At 56.1% G+C, this 17,569-nt stretch overlaps 1 protein-coding gene across 4 annotated transcripts in view; it reads left to right on the top strand.

Annotated features, from left to right (window-relative positions):
* Positions 1-17,569, top strand: part of LOC311162042 (ephrin type-B receptor 2) — a gene marked incomplete at both ends in the record, with an annotated part of 276,894 nt that overhangs the window by 179,223 nt on the left and 80,102 nt on the right. For all 4 annotated transcript variants that reach the window (XM_084220149.1, XM_084220151.1, XM_084220150.1 and 1 more), the window contains 2 exons: positions 5,842-5,906; positions 10,068-10,752. In XM_084220149.1, coding sequence (XP_084076275.1) covers positions 5,842-5,906; positions 10,068-10,752 — 750 coding nt within the window. The remainder of the gene's footprint in view (positions 1-5,841; positions 5,907-10,067; positions 10,753-17,569) is intronic.

Genomic DNA, 17,569 nt, shown 5'->3' on the forward strand with positions numbered 1-17,569 from the left:
ATCGCCGCCACCAGAGCCGGGCCAGGGGCCAGGCTCCCAGCCCTGCCACTCCCACATGGCTCTGCTCCATGTCCTGCGTGCCACGGGGATCTTCATGGGGCTGCCAAGGCATCAGCCTCTCACCCTGCTATCTGGTGCTGCCAAACCAGCGGGATTGCACCGTGGAAGTGGCTGTGACAGTGAGCGAGGTTGCCCCTGGGGTGGTCAAGGCATTAACAGTCAGGCTTGGGGCTGCCCATCGTGGAATTGGTCTGTGCTTTTTGTCCCCAGCACAGGAGCTGGTCCTGTTACGTGCCCATGTGCTTGTATGAGCTGGGGACAGCCCCAGGTAGGACTGGGGACGCTGCTGGGGGCGATGTGGCTGTGACAGCCCCCCATGGTCACCGGGACACAGAAGTGGCAGGGGCAGGGCAGCCCGGTGGAAGCTGCAGGTGAAGGAGCTGCCTCAGCAGGATGATGGGTTCCCATGCCTTGGGGCTGATCACACTTTGTGTGGAGCTCACACCTGTGGCAGAACTTTATCTAAATGATGTCCCTGGGCCTGGAGTCACCTGTCACTCAGAGGTGTCCCTGAGCATCTGGAACAGGTTGCCCAGACAGGTTGCCCAGACTTCCCATCCCTGGCAGTGTCCAGGGCCAGGTTGGACAGGGCTTGAAGCAACCTGGGATAGTGGCAGGTGTCCCTGCCCATGGCAGGGGGTGGAATGAGATGAGCTTTAAGGTCCCATTCAAACCAAACTCCTCTGGGATTCCATGACTCATCCAAGATCCTCACAGAGCTGCTGATGTCATTGCAAAGCCTCTCTTGGTGATTTTTGAGCAGTCTTGGGATTTCAAAGAGGTCCCAGCTGACTGGAAGTCAGCGAACATCGTCCTAATTTTCAAGAAGGGCAAGAAGGAGGACCCTGGAAACTACAGGGCTGTCACTTTCACTTCATTGCCTGGTAAAATCAATGGAGAGCATAATTCTGAGAAGTACTGAGAAACACCAGGAGGACAACGTAGGCATTGGTCACAGCCAGCAGGGCTTCATGAAGGGAAGTCCTGCTTATCAAAGCTGATTTCCTTCTATGACAGGGTAAACCTACCTGGTTGATCAAGGGAAGCCAGGAGGTGGAATCTTTTTTGATTTCAGCCAAGCTTTTGATATTGTCTCTCACAGGATCCTTCTGGACAACCTGTCCAGCCCCCAGCTGGATAAACACATCACGTGATGGGTGAGAAACTGGCTCACAGGTCAGGCACAGTGGGTGACAGTGACTGGGGTGACATCAGACTGATGACCTGGCACTGCAGGGCTTTGTCATTGCCCTGTGCTCTTCAGCATCCAGTGACTTGGAGATAGGGCTGGAAGGAATATGAGGCAAGTTCACAGAAGATACAAAACTGGGAAGAGCTGTTGCCTCCCTCAGAGGCAGGGAGGCCCTGCAGAGAGACCTCTACAAAACAGAGGACTGGGCCATGACCAGCCATGTCAAGTTCAACAAGAGAATGTGCCAGATTCTTTACTGGGGATGGGGTAACCCTGGAAGTGTGGGTGGACCAGGCAACAAGAGGCTGGAGAGCAGCTGCAGGAAGGGACCTGGGGTCCTGGTCAATGGCCAGCTGGACCTGAGTCAGCAGTACCCTGGCAGCCAGGAGGGCCACCCGTGTCCTGGGGACATCAGGGAGAGCATCGCCAGCCAGGCAAGGAAGGTGACTGTCCTGCTGTGCTCTGCAGTGGGGCAGCCTCACCTCGAGTCCTGGGGCAGATTTGGGCAACACAGTATTAAAAAGACATTGAGCAATTAGCATCCAATTCAAAGGAAGCCATGAGGAAGAGAAAGGGTGTGGAGGGAGCTGCTGAGGGCACTTGGTCTGTTCAGCCCAGAGGAGACAGGAAGAGACCTCATGATGCTCTTCAGCATCCTCCTGAAGGGCAGCAGAGAAGCAGGTACCAATCTCTTCACTCTGGTGAGCAGTGACAGGACTTGAGGAGATGTCTGGAGCTAAGTCAGAGGAGGTTTAGGTTGGATATTAGAAGAAGGTTTTCCAGGCAGGGTTGGTTGGGCACTGAACAGGCAGTGGTCACAAGCCTGTCTGAGTTCAAGGAGCCTTTCAACAACGCTCTGAGGCACAGGCTGGGGGTGTGGGAGTTCCCTGTACAAGGCCAGGAGTTGGATTCCATGATCCTTGTGGGTCACTTCCAGCTCAGCCTATTCTATGATTCTATAATTCCAGCTTGGACAGGGCCTGGAGCAACCTGGGACAGTGGAAGGTGCCCCTGACCATGGAGCTGGATGAGCTTTAAGGTCCCTCCCACCCCAAACCATTCTGTGGTCTGATGGTTCTGATTCACATCCCCTTGTGCTTCACGGGGACCAGTTATTCCCAATTTTCTATAATTCAGGTGCTCTCTGCTCAGTGTAACCCCATCTCCAAAAGCATTTCAGCCTGGGCAGCAGCTTGGTGCAAAAACTGCCCCACCAGGAGCACATTGGAGTGTTACAGCTGTGTGTGATGGGGACCTCGGCCCTGGGACCCCCTGCACAATGAAGGGTGACAAACAGGAGCCTCAAGCAGGACCCTGGTTTAGGGAGGAAGAAGAAGGAAGCTGAGCTAATTTAGCTGTCTTGGAGATGGATCATTTGCCACCCGTGAGCCCCACAAGAGAGAAAGGTTTTGGACTGCAGAGTCTTTGTAGAAGGAAAAGGAAATCCAATAGCTGGCAGCTAAATGGTGTAAATCCAGACTAAAATTAATGGAATATCTGGTGTTTTTTATGGGAAGATAATTTGCCATTGGAAAAACTTGCTTAAAACCTGTGAATTTCTTCTCCTCCTTCTCTCTGGGCCAGCCAGAGTGGATGCAGAGCTCCAAGGGGATCCTTCAGCTGAGGATAAGGGGGTGGGAGCAGTGGTGTACTGAGCAAGACATTTCCACTGCACTGAGTTTTCATTAAATAAGAAGCTTTTAAAAATGCAAAATGCTTCAAAAGATGAACTTTATTTGGGGAATTATTTACAATGACTTAGAATATATCTTGTTTTCCATTTTAGTCACTGCTATTAATGTACTTACTGTGCACCATTGTCATTGATAGTGAAGATAAAGTAACAAATTCAGGGGGTTTTTAAAGCTTCTTGCTAGCACTGTGTGAAAAATGTTGTTTTCCTTTCAGATCAAACACCACTGGTGTTTTAATGAAAAAGCAAGATCCTCTGATAAAGTAAACACTATTATTGGCCTATGTAAACAAATATTCAGTTTAAAAAGAAATTTTGTAAATCTGACCCACAACATTTCGGGATTAGCTGTTTTCCAGAACTCTTCCTAGTGGGAAAAATTGAAAAGAACTATTTTTTGCTTTTTACTCTTGGAATAAAACCAAATTTCGAAATCCTGGTTTCCTGTGAACTGGAAACCGCTGGCTGGAACCAGGAGTAATGAACAAGCCGCAGTCTGAGGAGGATTTACTGCCAGGAGTAGGTGCAGGGAGCACAGTGCTGCCGAGGCACTTTTTGGGGTGCAGTGGGGAACAGGAGGTCACATACATGGAGCAGTTGTCACCTCTGCCTCCAGGCCTGGCTCTTCAGTGATGGATCTGCTCAAGGCTGAGCTTTTTCCCTTTGTTTTTGTTCAGTGGAGTGAAAGTGGAGAAGGTGGAGATGCTCTTGGGGGGTTTGTGGCAGCATGCTTGTTTTTCTGGTGGGGAGAAGGACAGCAGGAGGTGGTTACACCCAGCAACTCTCCATCCCCCTTCTGGGACTGCCCTTGGCAGTGTCCAAAGCCAGGTTGGACGGGGCTTGTAGCAGCCTGGGATAGTGGAAAGTCCCTGCCCATGGCAGGAGGGTGGGACTGGACGGTCTTGAAGGTCCCTCCCAACCCCCAGCCATTCTGGGACTCTGAGTGTGTATGGGATGCACACTTCCCAGCATCCCTGCAAGTGCAGTTGGCATCCCCAGGGAATGAAATCAAGGGCAGATTCACATTGTCCCTGCAGAGCAGAGGGACAGAATTTCCTCTCTGGGCATGACCATGGTCTCAGCACAGAATCACTGGCCATGTGCTGCCCTGTGCAGTGTGTCCCACCACACTCCTCTCACGTCCAGCCTCGGTGTTTTGAGGCCTTTGGGCAGAATTTCTGAGCTCCATTTCCTAAATAGGAATAGGAATATTGTCCTAATAGGAAAAATAGGAATATTGTCCTATTTTCTTCAACTGTCAGCCTTGGGTGTGGTGCAGAAAAATCCCTGTATTGCCCTGAGCATGTGGCTGCAGTCCTAGAGGAACAGAGAGTTACCCAGACTCTGGAAACCACTCATGGAAGTGTCCAAAAAAGACTTTGGAGCACTCCCTGGGAGGTGTTAAAGAAGTGACTAGATGTGGTGTTCAGAGACATGGTTTAGTGGAGAACATGGCAGTGCTGCAGTGGTGGTTGGACTCAATGAGGTTAGATGGCTTTTTGAGCCATGATTCCAAGTGTCTGTCCCATTTATTTCTGATGAGGCTGGCTGGCACGTTCCCCTGCTCCTGCTGGCCCAGATATTGGGGTGCCATAGCCTGAGCAGCCCTCAGTGCCATCAGTGGAGTTAAACCAACCTACAGCTGTTTGGGATGAAAAGAGCTCCAGTGCTGGAGCATCCTGAGCTGCAGTAAGGGTGAGGAGGCTTTGCTGTTGCCTGGCTTAGGAGCTCTTGTCTGTGCTGGTTGGTGGTAGCACCACCTGACCTATTTCAACCCAAATCATCTGGAAAACCAGCTTTAACAGTGGTTTAATTTTTTAGTACTTTTAAGTCATAAAAGTGCTGTTCCCCCCCACATCCTACTGCATCTCAGAGGATTCTCCCTATTGTGCAAAGTGCTGAGAAGAAAAAAAAAAAATCCTGCTTTTGGCAAAGGAAACTAGAAGGTGATGGAGGATTCCTGCTCAGGCTGCTCCTCTTATGCAGGGGTAGAACTGGACTGGGTGTACCTGGATTTAGGATTGAGAGGAGAAAAATCCAGCTTGGCTGATGGATGGAAGAGTCCCCACTCATAGCAGGAGACATTGCCTGTGCTGGGCACCTTGAGGTCCCACCTCAAATCCTGGGGGCAGTTTTGGGCCCCTAATGAAAATTAAGATATTGAGGGGCTAGAGCATTTCTATAGAAGGGAGTGGAGCTGGGAAAGGGTCTGGAGCACCAGGAGTAGCTGAGGGAGCTGGGAAGGGGCTCAGCCTGGAGAAAAGGAGGCTCAGGGGGGACCTTGGGCTCTGCACAGCTCCTGACAGGAGGGGACAGCCAGGTGGAGGTTGGGCTCTGCTCCCAGGGAGCGAGACAGAACAAGAGGAAACAGCCTCAAGCTGTGCCAGGGGAGGTTTAGATGGGATATGAGGGAAAGTTCCTTCATGGGAAGGATGGTCAGGCATTGGCCCAGGGCAGTGGTGAAATCACCGTCCCTGGAGATGTTAAAAAAATGGGTGGATGTGGCACTTGTGAACACGTGGTCCACAAGTGGTTTAATGGTGGTTTAACGATGAACACATGGTTTAATGAGGAACACATGGTTTAATGAGGAACATTGTTTTGATGCTGGGCTGATGGTTGCGCTTGATGATCTTGGAGGTCAGTTCCAACCTTAACATTTTTTGATTCCACGATTCTGCATGGGGGCCAGGGAGCAGTGGGCAGTGGGTGGGGAGCAGTTGGGTGGAGGGACCAGTACCTGGGTGCCCCAGCTGAGATGTGGCCAAAAGGCTCAGTGTGGGATGGGCTCCAGCCCTTGCAGCCCTGGGCTAGCTCCTCTCCACCTTTTTCCCTGTCTCCATCTTCAGTCCTTCCTCAGCATCCAGTGACTCCTTGTTTCCCCTTCCTTCCATAGAGACACTGATGGACTCCACCACGGCGACAGCAGAGCTGGGCTGGACGGTGCATCCTCCCTCAGGGGTAAGGCATCATCACCTGACAGGGACCTGGAGCTGCTCTGGGGTCTCTTCTGCACGTGAATGTGGCAGGCTTGGCCCAGGAAAAGTCAGGCACTGATGCAAAGTGCCTTGGCCATGTGGGAAGAGCACAGTTGAGGTTTCCAGTAGTTTTCTAGGAGATGATACTCCAAAAAATGCCCTAGTGTTGGTGGGATGTAGTTCTCACCCCACAGAGTCACACGGTGTGGTGCTAGAGGAATCACAGTCTCCACAGAGCTGGCATGCAGCCATCTGAAAATGAGGAGAGGAAGAACCAATATGCCAAGGCCACCATCATTTGTCCCCAGTGTCTCTGTTGTTATTCCATTGCCTGTCACTTGTAGCAGGATGAGGGCATTAGGCTCAGGTCCTGAAAGGACTGGCATCTCACAGAGAGATGTTTGCTGGCTCAGCAGAACTACCTGTCTTCTTTACCAGGGTCAGGTTTACCCTGAAACACATTCAAAGACCACCCTGAAGAAGCTCCTTTAAAGAAGAGCTTGTGCAAGGCAGTGCCTCAGGTTCATCCCCCAGAGGGTGCTGGCACTGCCCAGGCTCCCAGGGAATGGTCCCGGCCCCAAGGCTGCCAGAGCTCCAGGAGCATTTGGACAACACTCCCAGGGATGCACAGGGTGGGATCGTTGGGGTGTCCTGGGCAGGGTCAGGAGTTGGACTCGATGATCCCTGTGGGTCCCTTCCAACTCAGAACATTCTGTGACTCTGTAATTTCTGCACCCTTCCGCTCATGGGAGAAAACCAGGATGGAGCCACCTCTGTGTCCCATGTGGGGCATCAAGGGGCTTCAGAGCATCCTGCCCACCTCTGGCTGCGGTAACCAGCAGCAGCCACAGTGTCCAACCCTCCAGACCTGCTCCCTTGCACTTGGGTGGCCCGATCCAGCCTGGCCAAAGCCTGGAGATGCTTCCCATGCCCGTGCATGGCAGTGGTGGCTGAGGCTCCGTCCTCCCTTCCATCCACCCTCTGCAGGGGCTGGATGAAGACGTTTCTGTGGCCCTCACCCCCAGGCTGACAGCATGCCCCTGATCCGAGCCGGCTTGGCAGAAGAAAAGAAAGAGCCCAGAAAAGCCTTGTCTGGGGAGATTAAACCGAGCCGTGCGGCGTGGCCGCGGTGCCGCGCCAGGCACGGGCGCTGCCCGTCGCCATGAGAAAGGGCAGCGCTGCCCCGGCCCCGCCGCTGCCCGCCGAGGGGGATGACGGGCACACAATGCAGGGGAGAAGAGGTCAAGTCTTTTTCTCTCGTGGCCCAGCCTTTCTTGTTTGCGGTGTTTCCATATGTGAAGCACGCCCTGCTCCCGCTCCCCAGCCCGGCCGTAATGAGGCCGGGGCCTGCTGGAAGCCTCTCCCCGGGTTATTGTGCTGCTGCCTTCCTTTGAGCTCCCGGCATGTTAATTAGAGAGCCAAGAGAAAGGGAGAGGCTTCTAATTAAGTGTTGAGGAAGCGCAGGGGCTGGTGCACGGGGGTGACTTTCTCTCCCATCTGGGAAAAGGGAAGTCTGGAGCCAGCCATTGGCTGTGGCAGGGATGGGGGAGAATGCTGGGGGTCCGAGCCTGGCCCCCAGGGTGCTCCCAGGTCCCCCATCAGGGTGGAGATGCCCATCTGGATATGGGATTACCTCCTGAATGCACCTCTGGGGGGATATGGGTACGTCATGTCCTGCTCCGTGTTCATCATGGGTGACAATTCTGCGGTGCCTTCATGGCCTCATGTCCACGGGCAGGACAAGGCAGTGCATCCCACTCAGAGGCGGCTGGCCAGGTTGGATGCAGCCAGCATCACCTGGAAGACAGAAGCTGCCGTGTGCTCCTTTTTAGGGATTATTACAGACTCCAAAGCCTAAACAGTTACTTTATGTCTGGCTCTGAAGCTCTTGTGCCATTCATATGGGTCTCCAAGCCCTGCCTCCAGCATCTCCTGATCATCCCAAGCCCTGGAGGCCCTCATTCCACCATGTGCTGCTCCTGCCTGACCAAGGCTGAGCTCTCTGGGCTCATGTCCTTGCCCTCCCTGGGGGCTGGACAGGTGTGTGTGGGGGAGTCCCTTGGTAGCTGCCAAGGTGAGTGTCTGGAGTGGTCCAAGTGAGGGAGAGCCACATCAGAGGCAGGGCAAGAGAAGCAATTGCTTCCATAGGCCTTGTCCTTGATTCCCTCACTCCCCTCCCAACCAGTGCCCTGAAAGCAGGGAGATCCTGCAATTTTCCACTAACACACCAAATTTATTTCTGGAAAACAAAGCAAATGCTCCGGCTGTGTTTTGCGAGGATGCTCTTCTTGTCCCCCAGCCCTGGCAGCAGATTTACAGCTACTGCCAATCTGAAGTGGTTGGAGCTGTTGGGTATCTTCCTGACAGCCTTCTGTTGGGCTGTGAGCCTTGATGTGCTAGGAGCAATCTGTCTCCCAACTCCTGAGCCTCTTTCCTCAGTCCTGGGTGCCCTTGTGAGGACATTTACAACCTGAGAGGCTGGGGCTGCTCTGCAGGATTTTCGCTGGATTTGGTCCTGGCACTGGTGCTGGATCTGAGCTGTGCTGCTGCCCTGCCTTGGGTGTTGTGATCCTGCATCCAGGGCAGGGTTGTGCTTGGGGTGTAACATCCATGGGAAACAGCTCGGCTTCCACTTGAGCAGTTTTCTGAACAAATTCAGAAGGAGTAGTTCCAGCTGGCTGGGACTGTGTCACACGCCAGCAGGATTCTGGTCCCTGTTGCCAGCATCACACAGGTGCCCTGGGTGGGGATGGGACTGCAGGGAGATGCTCTGCACTCTGACAGGAGGAGATGCTCTGTGAGCTGAGGGTTCTCCTCCTACAGAGACCCTTCCCTGTTGGTGCTCCCCGCAGAGGAGCAGTGGCCAGTTACAGGCTGCAGCTCCTGCCCTGCATCCCCCTCTCTGAAGTGTCCCCATCCTACAGAATGAAGACAACAAGCACTGGAGGATTTGGGAAAAAACAGCCTAGGAAAAGGGCAGAGAACTGGAGAAGGCCAGATGCTGTCACAGCGGCCCTGAGCTCTGTGGGGACCCAAGGGGACAGCTAGAACTGTGTCAAGGGGGTTTAGACTGGATGTTAGGAAAAGGTTCTTCCCTCAGAGCGTGCTGGGCACTGCCCAGGCTCCCCAGAGAATGGTCACAGCCCCAAGGCTGCCAGAGCTCCTGGAGTGTTTGGATTCCACTCTCAAGCACAGGGTGGGATTGTTTGGGTGACTGTACAGGGCCACGAGATTCACTTGATGATCCTTGTGGGTCCCTTCCAGCTCAGGATGTTCTCTTCTGTAACTCTACGGAGCTTCCTCCAGAGCTGGCAGAGTCAATCAGCTGGGGAGAGCTGGGTAGAGCTTCCCATGGGGAAATCTGTCAGCTCTGAGCTGTCTTGCTGAGGATGTTGCTGTCATGGCACAGCTCATAGGCATGTCTGCATCCCATAGATCCAGTTCAGGACAGCTGGGGTTGAGACCTGAGAGCACCTGCTGGAGGAGCCCCAAAGCATTTGACCATCAAAGCAGCAGGGATGAGGGCTCCAGTGGGACTGAGCCAGCACCTCCCTTTCTGGGAACACAGCAGGATTGGCCATGGTCCCTTCCTGCCCCTGGGAAGAGGTACTGGCCGCAACCAGGCAGGAGGTTTTATGGCTTATGAGGAAGCAGGTCCTGTTGCCATGTCTCTAACCATAGTGGCACTGGTGGGAATCCCTGTGCTAAAGGAACTGTGTTCCTTTGCCAGAGGCACAGCAGTGCAGCACAGCCATGGGCACAGTCCCTACTAAAACCATTTCTGCAGAGCAGTGGCCTTGCTGTCCCTCCAGGAGCAGAGAGGCTTGACCCTGAATCCAGGGATGCAGCATGGTGCTAGTGGCAGCAACGTGGCCCCGAGGGGCCCCTTTGTCTGCACAGCGTGGAGCCTGCCTGGGCCATGGTGTGGGTCAAACCCTGCCCAGGCAGGCAGAGGGCACCTGCAGGGGGGTGCTGGGAGGAGGTGCTGGGCACTCTGGGACAGCCTGTGGGATGGGGTGGGCACAGAGAAGGGCAGCTGGGGCTGGCAGAGCCCACGTGGCACATCGTGGGGATGGGAAGAGGTGAGCAGGGTGGGCAGCACCTGTCCAGAGCAGCCCCCTGACTGTGTGTGTCCTGCCCGCAGTGGGAAGAGGTGAGTGGGTACGATGAGAACATGAACACCATCCGCACCTACCAGGTGTGCAACGTCTTTGAGTCCAGCCAGAACAACTGGCTCCGCACCAAGTACATCCGCAGGCGAGGAGCGCACCGCATCCACGTGGAGATGAAATTCTCTGTCCGGGACTGCAGCAGCATCCCAAATGTCCCAGGCTCCTGTAAGGAGACTTTTAACCTGTACTATTTCGAGTCAGACTTGGACTCGGCCACCAAGACTTTTCCTAACTGGATGGAGAATCCCTGGATGAAGGTGGACACGATTGCTGCCGACGAGAGCTTCTCGCAGGTGGACTTAGGTGGACGGGTGATGAAGATCAACACTGAGGTGCGCAGTTTTGGGCCCGTCTCCAAGAACGGTTTCTACCTGGCCTTCCAGGACTACGGGGGCTGCATGTCCCTGATTGCCGTCCGTGTCTTCTACCGCAAATGTCCCCGTGTGATCCAGAACGGGGCCGTCTTCCAAGAAACGCTGTCAGGAGCAGAGAGCACCTCGCTGGTGGCAGCCAGGGGCACGTGCATCGCCAATGCTGAGGAGGTGGACGTGCCCATCAAGCTGTACTGCAACGGAGACGGCGAGTGGCTGGTGCCCATCGGCCGCTGCATGTGCCGGGCCGGCTACGAGTCCGTGGAGAACGGGACCGTCTGCAGAGGTAACCACGGGATCTGCATCTGGGATCTGCATGAGCCATCTGGGAGGGACCTCCTCGGGCAGGGGTGGCAGAGGGCCATGTGTGGAGGCTGACCCCTTCCCCAGCTGCTCACTTCCTGCCCCATCCATTGCAGAAGTTGTGCATGACCTCCAGGTCCCCAGAGCCACTGGGTTCAGGGCTGGCACCTGTTGCTGGTGCCATCCATGCTCTCCAGGTTTTGGAGGCACACATGTGTGATGCATGACACCAACCTGCAGTTGCCTCCCAAAACACTGGGGCTATTATGCTGTTGGTTTTGCTGTGTGCTTTGGCATGGGCTGAATCTCTTCTTGGATGAGGGGAGTGGGAATGAAGGGTCTCAAAAGGGTGCAATGGGAGGGAGCAAGTTGTCTGCAGTGTTTTCCTGGTGAGGTGCAAGTGGCCCAGGGCAGGTCATGGCCTGTCCAGAGCTACCTGGCCCCTGTGCTCCTCAACAGCCAGACATTTCCTGCCCTATAAATGTTCTGCCTCAGTAGATGTTCTCCTTCCCCATAGATGTTCAGAGCAGACTCTGTGAGTGCCTGCTCTGTTTGAGCTCAGCTGAGCACCATGGAGCCAGCCTGGTCCCAGGCCAGCAAGAGTCTCAGCATCCCCTGCCCTGAGCTGATGTTTGTGCCCCTGTCCAGTCATACACGGGCTCAGGAAGGTTGAGAAAGGAGCTCCTGGGGTTGTTGGGAGGGAGGTGGGGAGCCCAGAGCTGTGTGATGGGCACCTGCAGCTGTGCCATGCACGGAGCAAACCACAGGGTTTGGCAAACAGGATCTTTCCCCTGTTCTGGCTGAACATCCAAATCCCTCTGCGGTTCCCATAGCATTGTCACACTCCAAGCAGAGCCAGGCCTTCCTAGATCTAGTGTAGACACGTTGGTGGCCACTGCAGAGCCAAGGGAGGAGCTGTGTCTCCTCTCTTCTAGCTGGGAAGGGTTGCCCATGTAGAACCAAAGCATGGGGAAGGTGCTGGTAGTGGGAGACAGACACGCTGGGGAGGGGAATGGACAATGTGATTGTTCTCAGTAGGGACTGCAGGCTGCATGGTCCCCTTGGAGAGGGCTCCATGTCTGCTGCTAGTGGCTGGGCTGCTCATGCACCAAAATTCAGGTCCTGGTGTGCTGTGGGGATCATTAAATATCCATTGTTTCAGCTACTCCACGCTTAGCCACTGAACGTCCCTTCCCACCGAGCTCGGGCAGATCAAGTGTCTTACAGCCTTAGCAGTGATGGGGATGGGGACAGCAAGGAAGTCGTGCTGGAAACTGAGCCCGGCTAATCCCTGCCTCGGAGGGCACGCGGGGCTTTTACAGCTCCCAAGCGAAGCATCCCTAGCAACACCAGAAAGCCCCAGTGATTCACGGCAGTGATTTTCTGTCTCAGCCTGTTTGTTCCCGGAGCAGACCCAGCCCTGCACAGTGCTTTGCTCTGATGCAGCCGGGGTTTCTTGGGGAGCTCCCCGGTGCCACAGCGAGCCCAGCCTAGGGGCAGTCCCCTCGCATGCCCCGGGGCTCCCGGGACCGCTCCTGCAGAGCCCTGTCCCCGCAGGGCTGGGGGGAGCAGGGCAGGCAGGAGCGGGGGCCGAGCGGGGGGAGAGAGAGGAGGGAGAGGCCGGTCCCCTCTTTGTCTGGGCAGCAGCAGCGGCGGCAGCAGGAGGATTTTGGGAGGTCCGGTACCTCGGCAGCTGTTCCTGCAGCCGGTGCTGGCGCGCGCCGGGCCCGGCTCCCCGCCCTCATTAATCACGCGGGGGCCGCCGGCCATCGTCTGCATGGGGCAGCTGGCTCGGGCTGCCTCCCCTGCCCCTGCCCCTGCCCCTGCCCCTGCCCCTTCCCCTGCCCCTGCCCCTTCCCCATCCCCTTCCCCATCCCCATCCCCTTCCCCATCCCCATCCCCATCTCTTTCCCTTTTCCCTTCTCCTTCCGTTTCCCCTTCCCCTCCCCCTTCCTATTCCTTTCTCCCCCTCTCCTTTCCCTTTCCCTTCGGTCTTTGTCTTTGCCTTCCCCGTTCCTTCTTTCCCTTCCCCTTCTGGTGTGGGGTGGAATCAGGGCTGGATGGCACCCCAGGATTGTGCCCCTCCGTTTTTCCCTGGTAACCCCCAGAAGAGGAGAGGGGGCTGGGAGGAGAGCCAGACACAGAGTTGGCAGGACAGCCGTGGAATCCCCATCCTCTCCCAGCCCTCCCAGTGAGCCGCACAAAGGGATGGGAAGGGGCTGCTCGCCCCAGCTCTGCTCGGGAAGGACCTGCGGGGTGTGAGCCTGAGGGTTGTGACCCTGCGGGGTGTGACCCTGAGGGATGTGTCCCTCTGGGATGTGACCCTGCGGGATGTGACCCTGCGGGATGTGACCCTGCGGGGTGTGACCCTGCGGGATGTGTCCCTGCGGGATGTGTCCCTGCGGGATGTGACCCTGCGGGATGTGACCCTGCGGGATGTGACCCTGAGGGGTGTGACCCCGCGGGATGTGTCCCCGCGGGGTGTGTCCCTGCGGGGTGTGTCCCTCCGGGATGTGTCCCTCCGGGATGTGATCCTGCGGGATGTGTCCCTCCGGGATGTGATCCTGCGGGATGTGACCCTGCGGGATGTGATCCTGCGGGATGTGACCCTGAGGGGTGTGACCCTGCGGGGTGTGACCCTGCGGGGTGTGTCCCTCTGGGATGTGACCCTGCGGGATGTGTCCCTGCGGGATGTGTCCCTGCGGGGTGTGTCCCTGCGGGGTGTGACCCTGCGGGATGTGACCCTGAGGGTTGTGTCCCTGCGGGGTGTGACCCTGCGGGATGTGACCCTGAGGGTTGTGTCCCTGCGGGGTGTGACCCTGCGGGATGTGACCCTGCGGGATGTGACCCTGCGGGATGTGACCCTGAGGGTTGTGTCCCTGCGGGGTGTGACCCTGAGGGTTGTGTCCCTGCGGGATGTGTCCCTGCATCCCCGTCTCCTCCCGCCATGTCCCTGCCCTGGTCCCTGCGGAGGCAGCGGCGGAGCCGCCTGGCTTGGGGGAGTCACTCCTACATGTGGCTGGCAGGTTTGCTCGTGTTTCCAGGGGTGGGAGGGAATCTGGGCCCCTTTCCAGAAGCAAAACAATAGCAAATCTGAGCTGGCTTTGGGGGTGAAGTTCTCTCACACACTCAGGCGCCCAAACAGGACGTGGCAGGGAGCGTGGGGGGCCACGGTCCCGTTCTACCAAAGGGTCCAGGTGGAGAAGGGCATCCCAAGGAATGGACACCCCCTCTGTGCAGCTGGAAGGAGTTGCTCATTTTCTCTGCTGGGTTTTTCATCTGGCTAATAGCGCGGCAGCCTGCTCGCGGCAGTGTGCACAAGGGATATTTATGGAGGAAGTTCATGCATCTAACAGCTTAAGCTCTTCTAAGCTCGCAGCCCCAGCACAAAAGGATTTGGGGGCAGTTAACAATTCCGTGTGGTTAAGAGATTTTCATTTGGCTGGGCCTGGCTCGCCGCTCCTGCAGGCCCTGCGAGGGGCTGGCTGCTCTCTGCTCTCCTCGCTGTGAGGGGCTGCACACACCCCAGCCCCATCCTCCCGGCTTCACCTTCTGCTCCCTGCCTGCTTTCCTCTCTCCATCTCCCTGTTCTTTGTCTGTGCCTCCCCTCCCCTCCCCACAGCACATCGAGCGTTTCTCCCTGTGCCTCCCGTGCCCACCGGCTCCGCTCAGCCACAGCGGGGGCAGAGCCTTTGTGCTGCCCTTGGGCTGGCTGGGCAGGGATGGACACTGCCTGCACCCCTCTGCTGCTCAGGGACAGGGGATGGACACTGCCTGCACCCCTCTGCTGCTCAGGGACAGGGGATGGACACTGCCTGCACCCCTCTGCTGCTCAGGGACAGGGATGGACACTGCCTGCACCCCTCTGCTGCTCAGGGACAGGGGATGGACACTGCCTGCACCCCTCTGCTGCTCAGGGACAGGGGATGGACACTGCCTGCACCCCTCTGCTGCTCAGGGACAGGGATGGACACTGCCTGCATGGCTCTGCTGCTCAGGGACAGGGGATGGACACTGCCTGCACCCCTCTGCTGCTCAGGGACAGGGGATGGACGCTGCTGCACGGCTCTGCTGCTCAGGGACAGGGGATGGACACTGCCTGCAGGGCTCTGCTGCTCAGGGACAGGGGATGGACACTGCCTGCAGGGCTCTGCTGCTCAGGGACAGGGGATGGACACTGCCTGCACGGCTCTGCTGCTCAGGGACAGCAGCTGATGGGTGCTGCTCCCAGCCCTTCATCCCTCCTGCAGCTCCTCTCCATCACAGCAGGGCATCTCTGGTCCCTGCCTTCTCTTTGTTGTGTTCCTTCAGCACTGAGCACCGGGACTCCTGGTCTTGCTGGGGTGATAAGGGATGATTTTGCCCTGCAGAAGCTGGTGGTGGCACTCTCTGGCTGTCAGAGACCTCTGGTGTCATCCCTTAGGGTCACAGACCTTTCTGAGGAGGAGAGGAGCTGGTGAGCTGATGGGAAGAGGAGAAACCAAGATTCAGGCTGGCAGCTGTCTTTTCCTTGGCTCTCTTCTCTGTTTTTTGCCCCTCTACTCTGCTTTTGTGAGACCCTCCCGCAATGCTGCCTCCAGCTTTGGGGTCCCCAGCATGAGAAGGATGTGGAGCTGCTGGAGTGAGTCCAGAGGAGGCCACAGAGATGTTATGAGGATTAGAGCCCCTCTGCTCTGCAGCCAAGGCTGGGAGAGCTGGGGATGTTCCCCTGGAGAAGACTCCAGGGAGACCTCAAAGCCCCTTGCAGTGCCTAAGGGGGTTCCAGGCGAGCTGGAAAGGGACTTTGGACAAGGAATGGAGGGACAGGACAAGGGGGAATGGCTTCAAATGGACAGAGGGCAGGGACAGATGGGATATTTGGAGGGAATTCCTGGCTCTGAGGCTGGTAAGGCCCTGGCACAGGTATTCCAGAGCAGCTGTGGCTGCCCCTGGATCCCTGGGAGTGTCCAAGGCCAGTTTGGATGGGGCTTGGAACAGCCTGGGACAGTGGCAGGTGTCCCTGCCCATGGCAGGGGGTGGCACTGGATGGGCTTTAAGATCCCTTCAACCAAAACCATTCTCGGATTCTCTGATTTTGCAGCTTAAGTTGGAGCTGGGCCTCCCCTGAGGGGAGTCCCAGGACTCAGCAGGGTCCCCTTCTGTGCCATGATTTTGATGTCCAGGGCAGCAGACCTGCCACCACCCCACCATGTGTGGGTGGTGTGGGCTCAGGCGTGACAAGCACATGTGACAAGGACGTGTGACAAGGACCCCGAGCCATCCCTGTGGCACAGAGGGTGGGAAGCAGCCAAAGCTGTCCTTGGGGTTTGGAGGGGGCCAAGTATGTGCTGAGGGCTGAGAGCAGCTTCCTGCTGTGCTGGGGCAGGGCCTGTCCGAGCTGTCTCACAGTCACAGCCCATGAGGACGTGATGTTTTCCTGATAAAAGGCTATTTATGGCTCTGGGCCTGTTTTGGGTCTGGGCCTCCTCTGATAGTGCTGGACCCAGCCAATAAATTGTAAGGCTCATGGGGTAATCGAGTTCTTCCAGGAAGCATTCCTGGTTGAACTGGAGCAGATACAGCCAATTGTTCTGGAAATGTTTCCAGAGACAGAGAACTGCCCATTAAATGCTTCCAGAGGCTGTCTCTGCTTTCTGACTCTGCTGGGCCTGGCACCCACCTCCGAGAGCTCCATCCCTCGCCACACCTCTGTGCTCTGTGTGCCTGTTTGAGGGTAATCTTTGGCCCCTGCTCCTCTGGTAAGGTTTTCAGCCAACTTTTTTGGCTCTCCCCAGCCCTTGGCACTGCTTTAGCCTTTCCCTTGGCAGATCCAGTTCCCCACATACAGGCTGCTCATGGCAATCAGCTGCATGCCAGAGGGGATGCTGAGATTCCCTCTCCCTCATCCCCCCTTTGTTTAACCACTTTGGCAGTGGCATTTCTCTGGGTGCTTTTGGAGGATCCTTGTCCTTTCTCGTGGGATTGGGAGAGCTGGGACTGCATCCTTGTCCCGGAAGGTGTGGTTTGACACGTTTGTACTGAAATGCACATTCCTGCCCAGTTCCCCAGGGACTGCTGTATTGGGAACCCATCATTCTCAGTATTTACCACACCACAGCTTCCATGTCAACAGCTAACTTTATTGGGAACACTTTGGGCTTTCTCCTGGGTCATTGATAAAAATGTTAAACAGCCCAGAGGCACGAACCACATTTGTTGGCTGCAGCAGGAGCGGCCCCGCTCGGATCTCCGGCCGCGCCGTGTCTGCCTGCCAAGTTTTAATTCATCGAGGATGTCCCATGGTGTTGGTGGAGCCACTGATTTCAGAATCAAAATATCCTGTGTGTTAGCCAGGGAAAGGCTCTGCAGAGGTTTGGGTGGGTGACATTAATGCCATTAGCCCCCAGTAATCTTGTAATTGCATCAAAAACCCGTGCAAGGCCAATTTGCCTTGATCTGTTTTCCCTGAGTGCACACAGGTTGGCACTACTATCCCTGCCTTCCTTTAATCCCTCACTGACCCAGTCCTGGAGCTGTCACAGCCTTATTTGACTGATACTGATGTTGCAACCCTAAAATAGCCACAACTGCCTCATTTAGCAAATAGCTTTTTCCTCCATCTCTGAAACACCCTGCTGCCTCACGGCGTGTGCAGAGTGAGCGTTGAGTGTGCCCCAGTCCATCACCTACACCCCCTTAGGTAGGTGCTGCCCTGACAGGCTGATTTACCCATGTTTAACTTTAGTGGCTGCTATTTAACATCTTGAGTTACTGCTGGAATGGAAAGTATTCCACCATCATCCTCAAAGATGATTACATCA

This window comes from Fringilla coelebs, assembly GCF_963513975.1.
Source record: "Fringilla coelebs genome assembly, chromosome: 22".
NCBI lineage: Eukaryota > Metazoa > Chordata > Aves > Passeriformes > Fringillidae > Fringilla > Fringilla coelebs.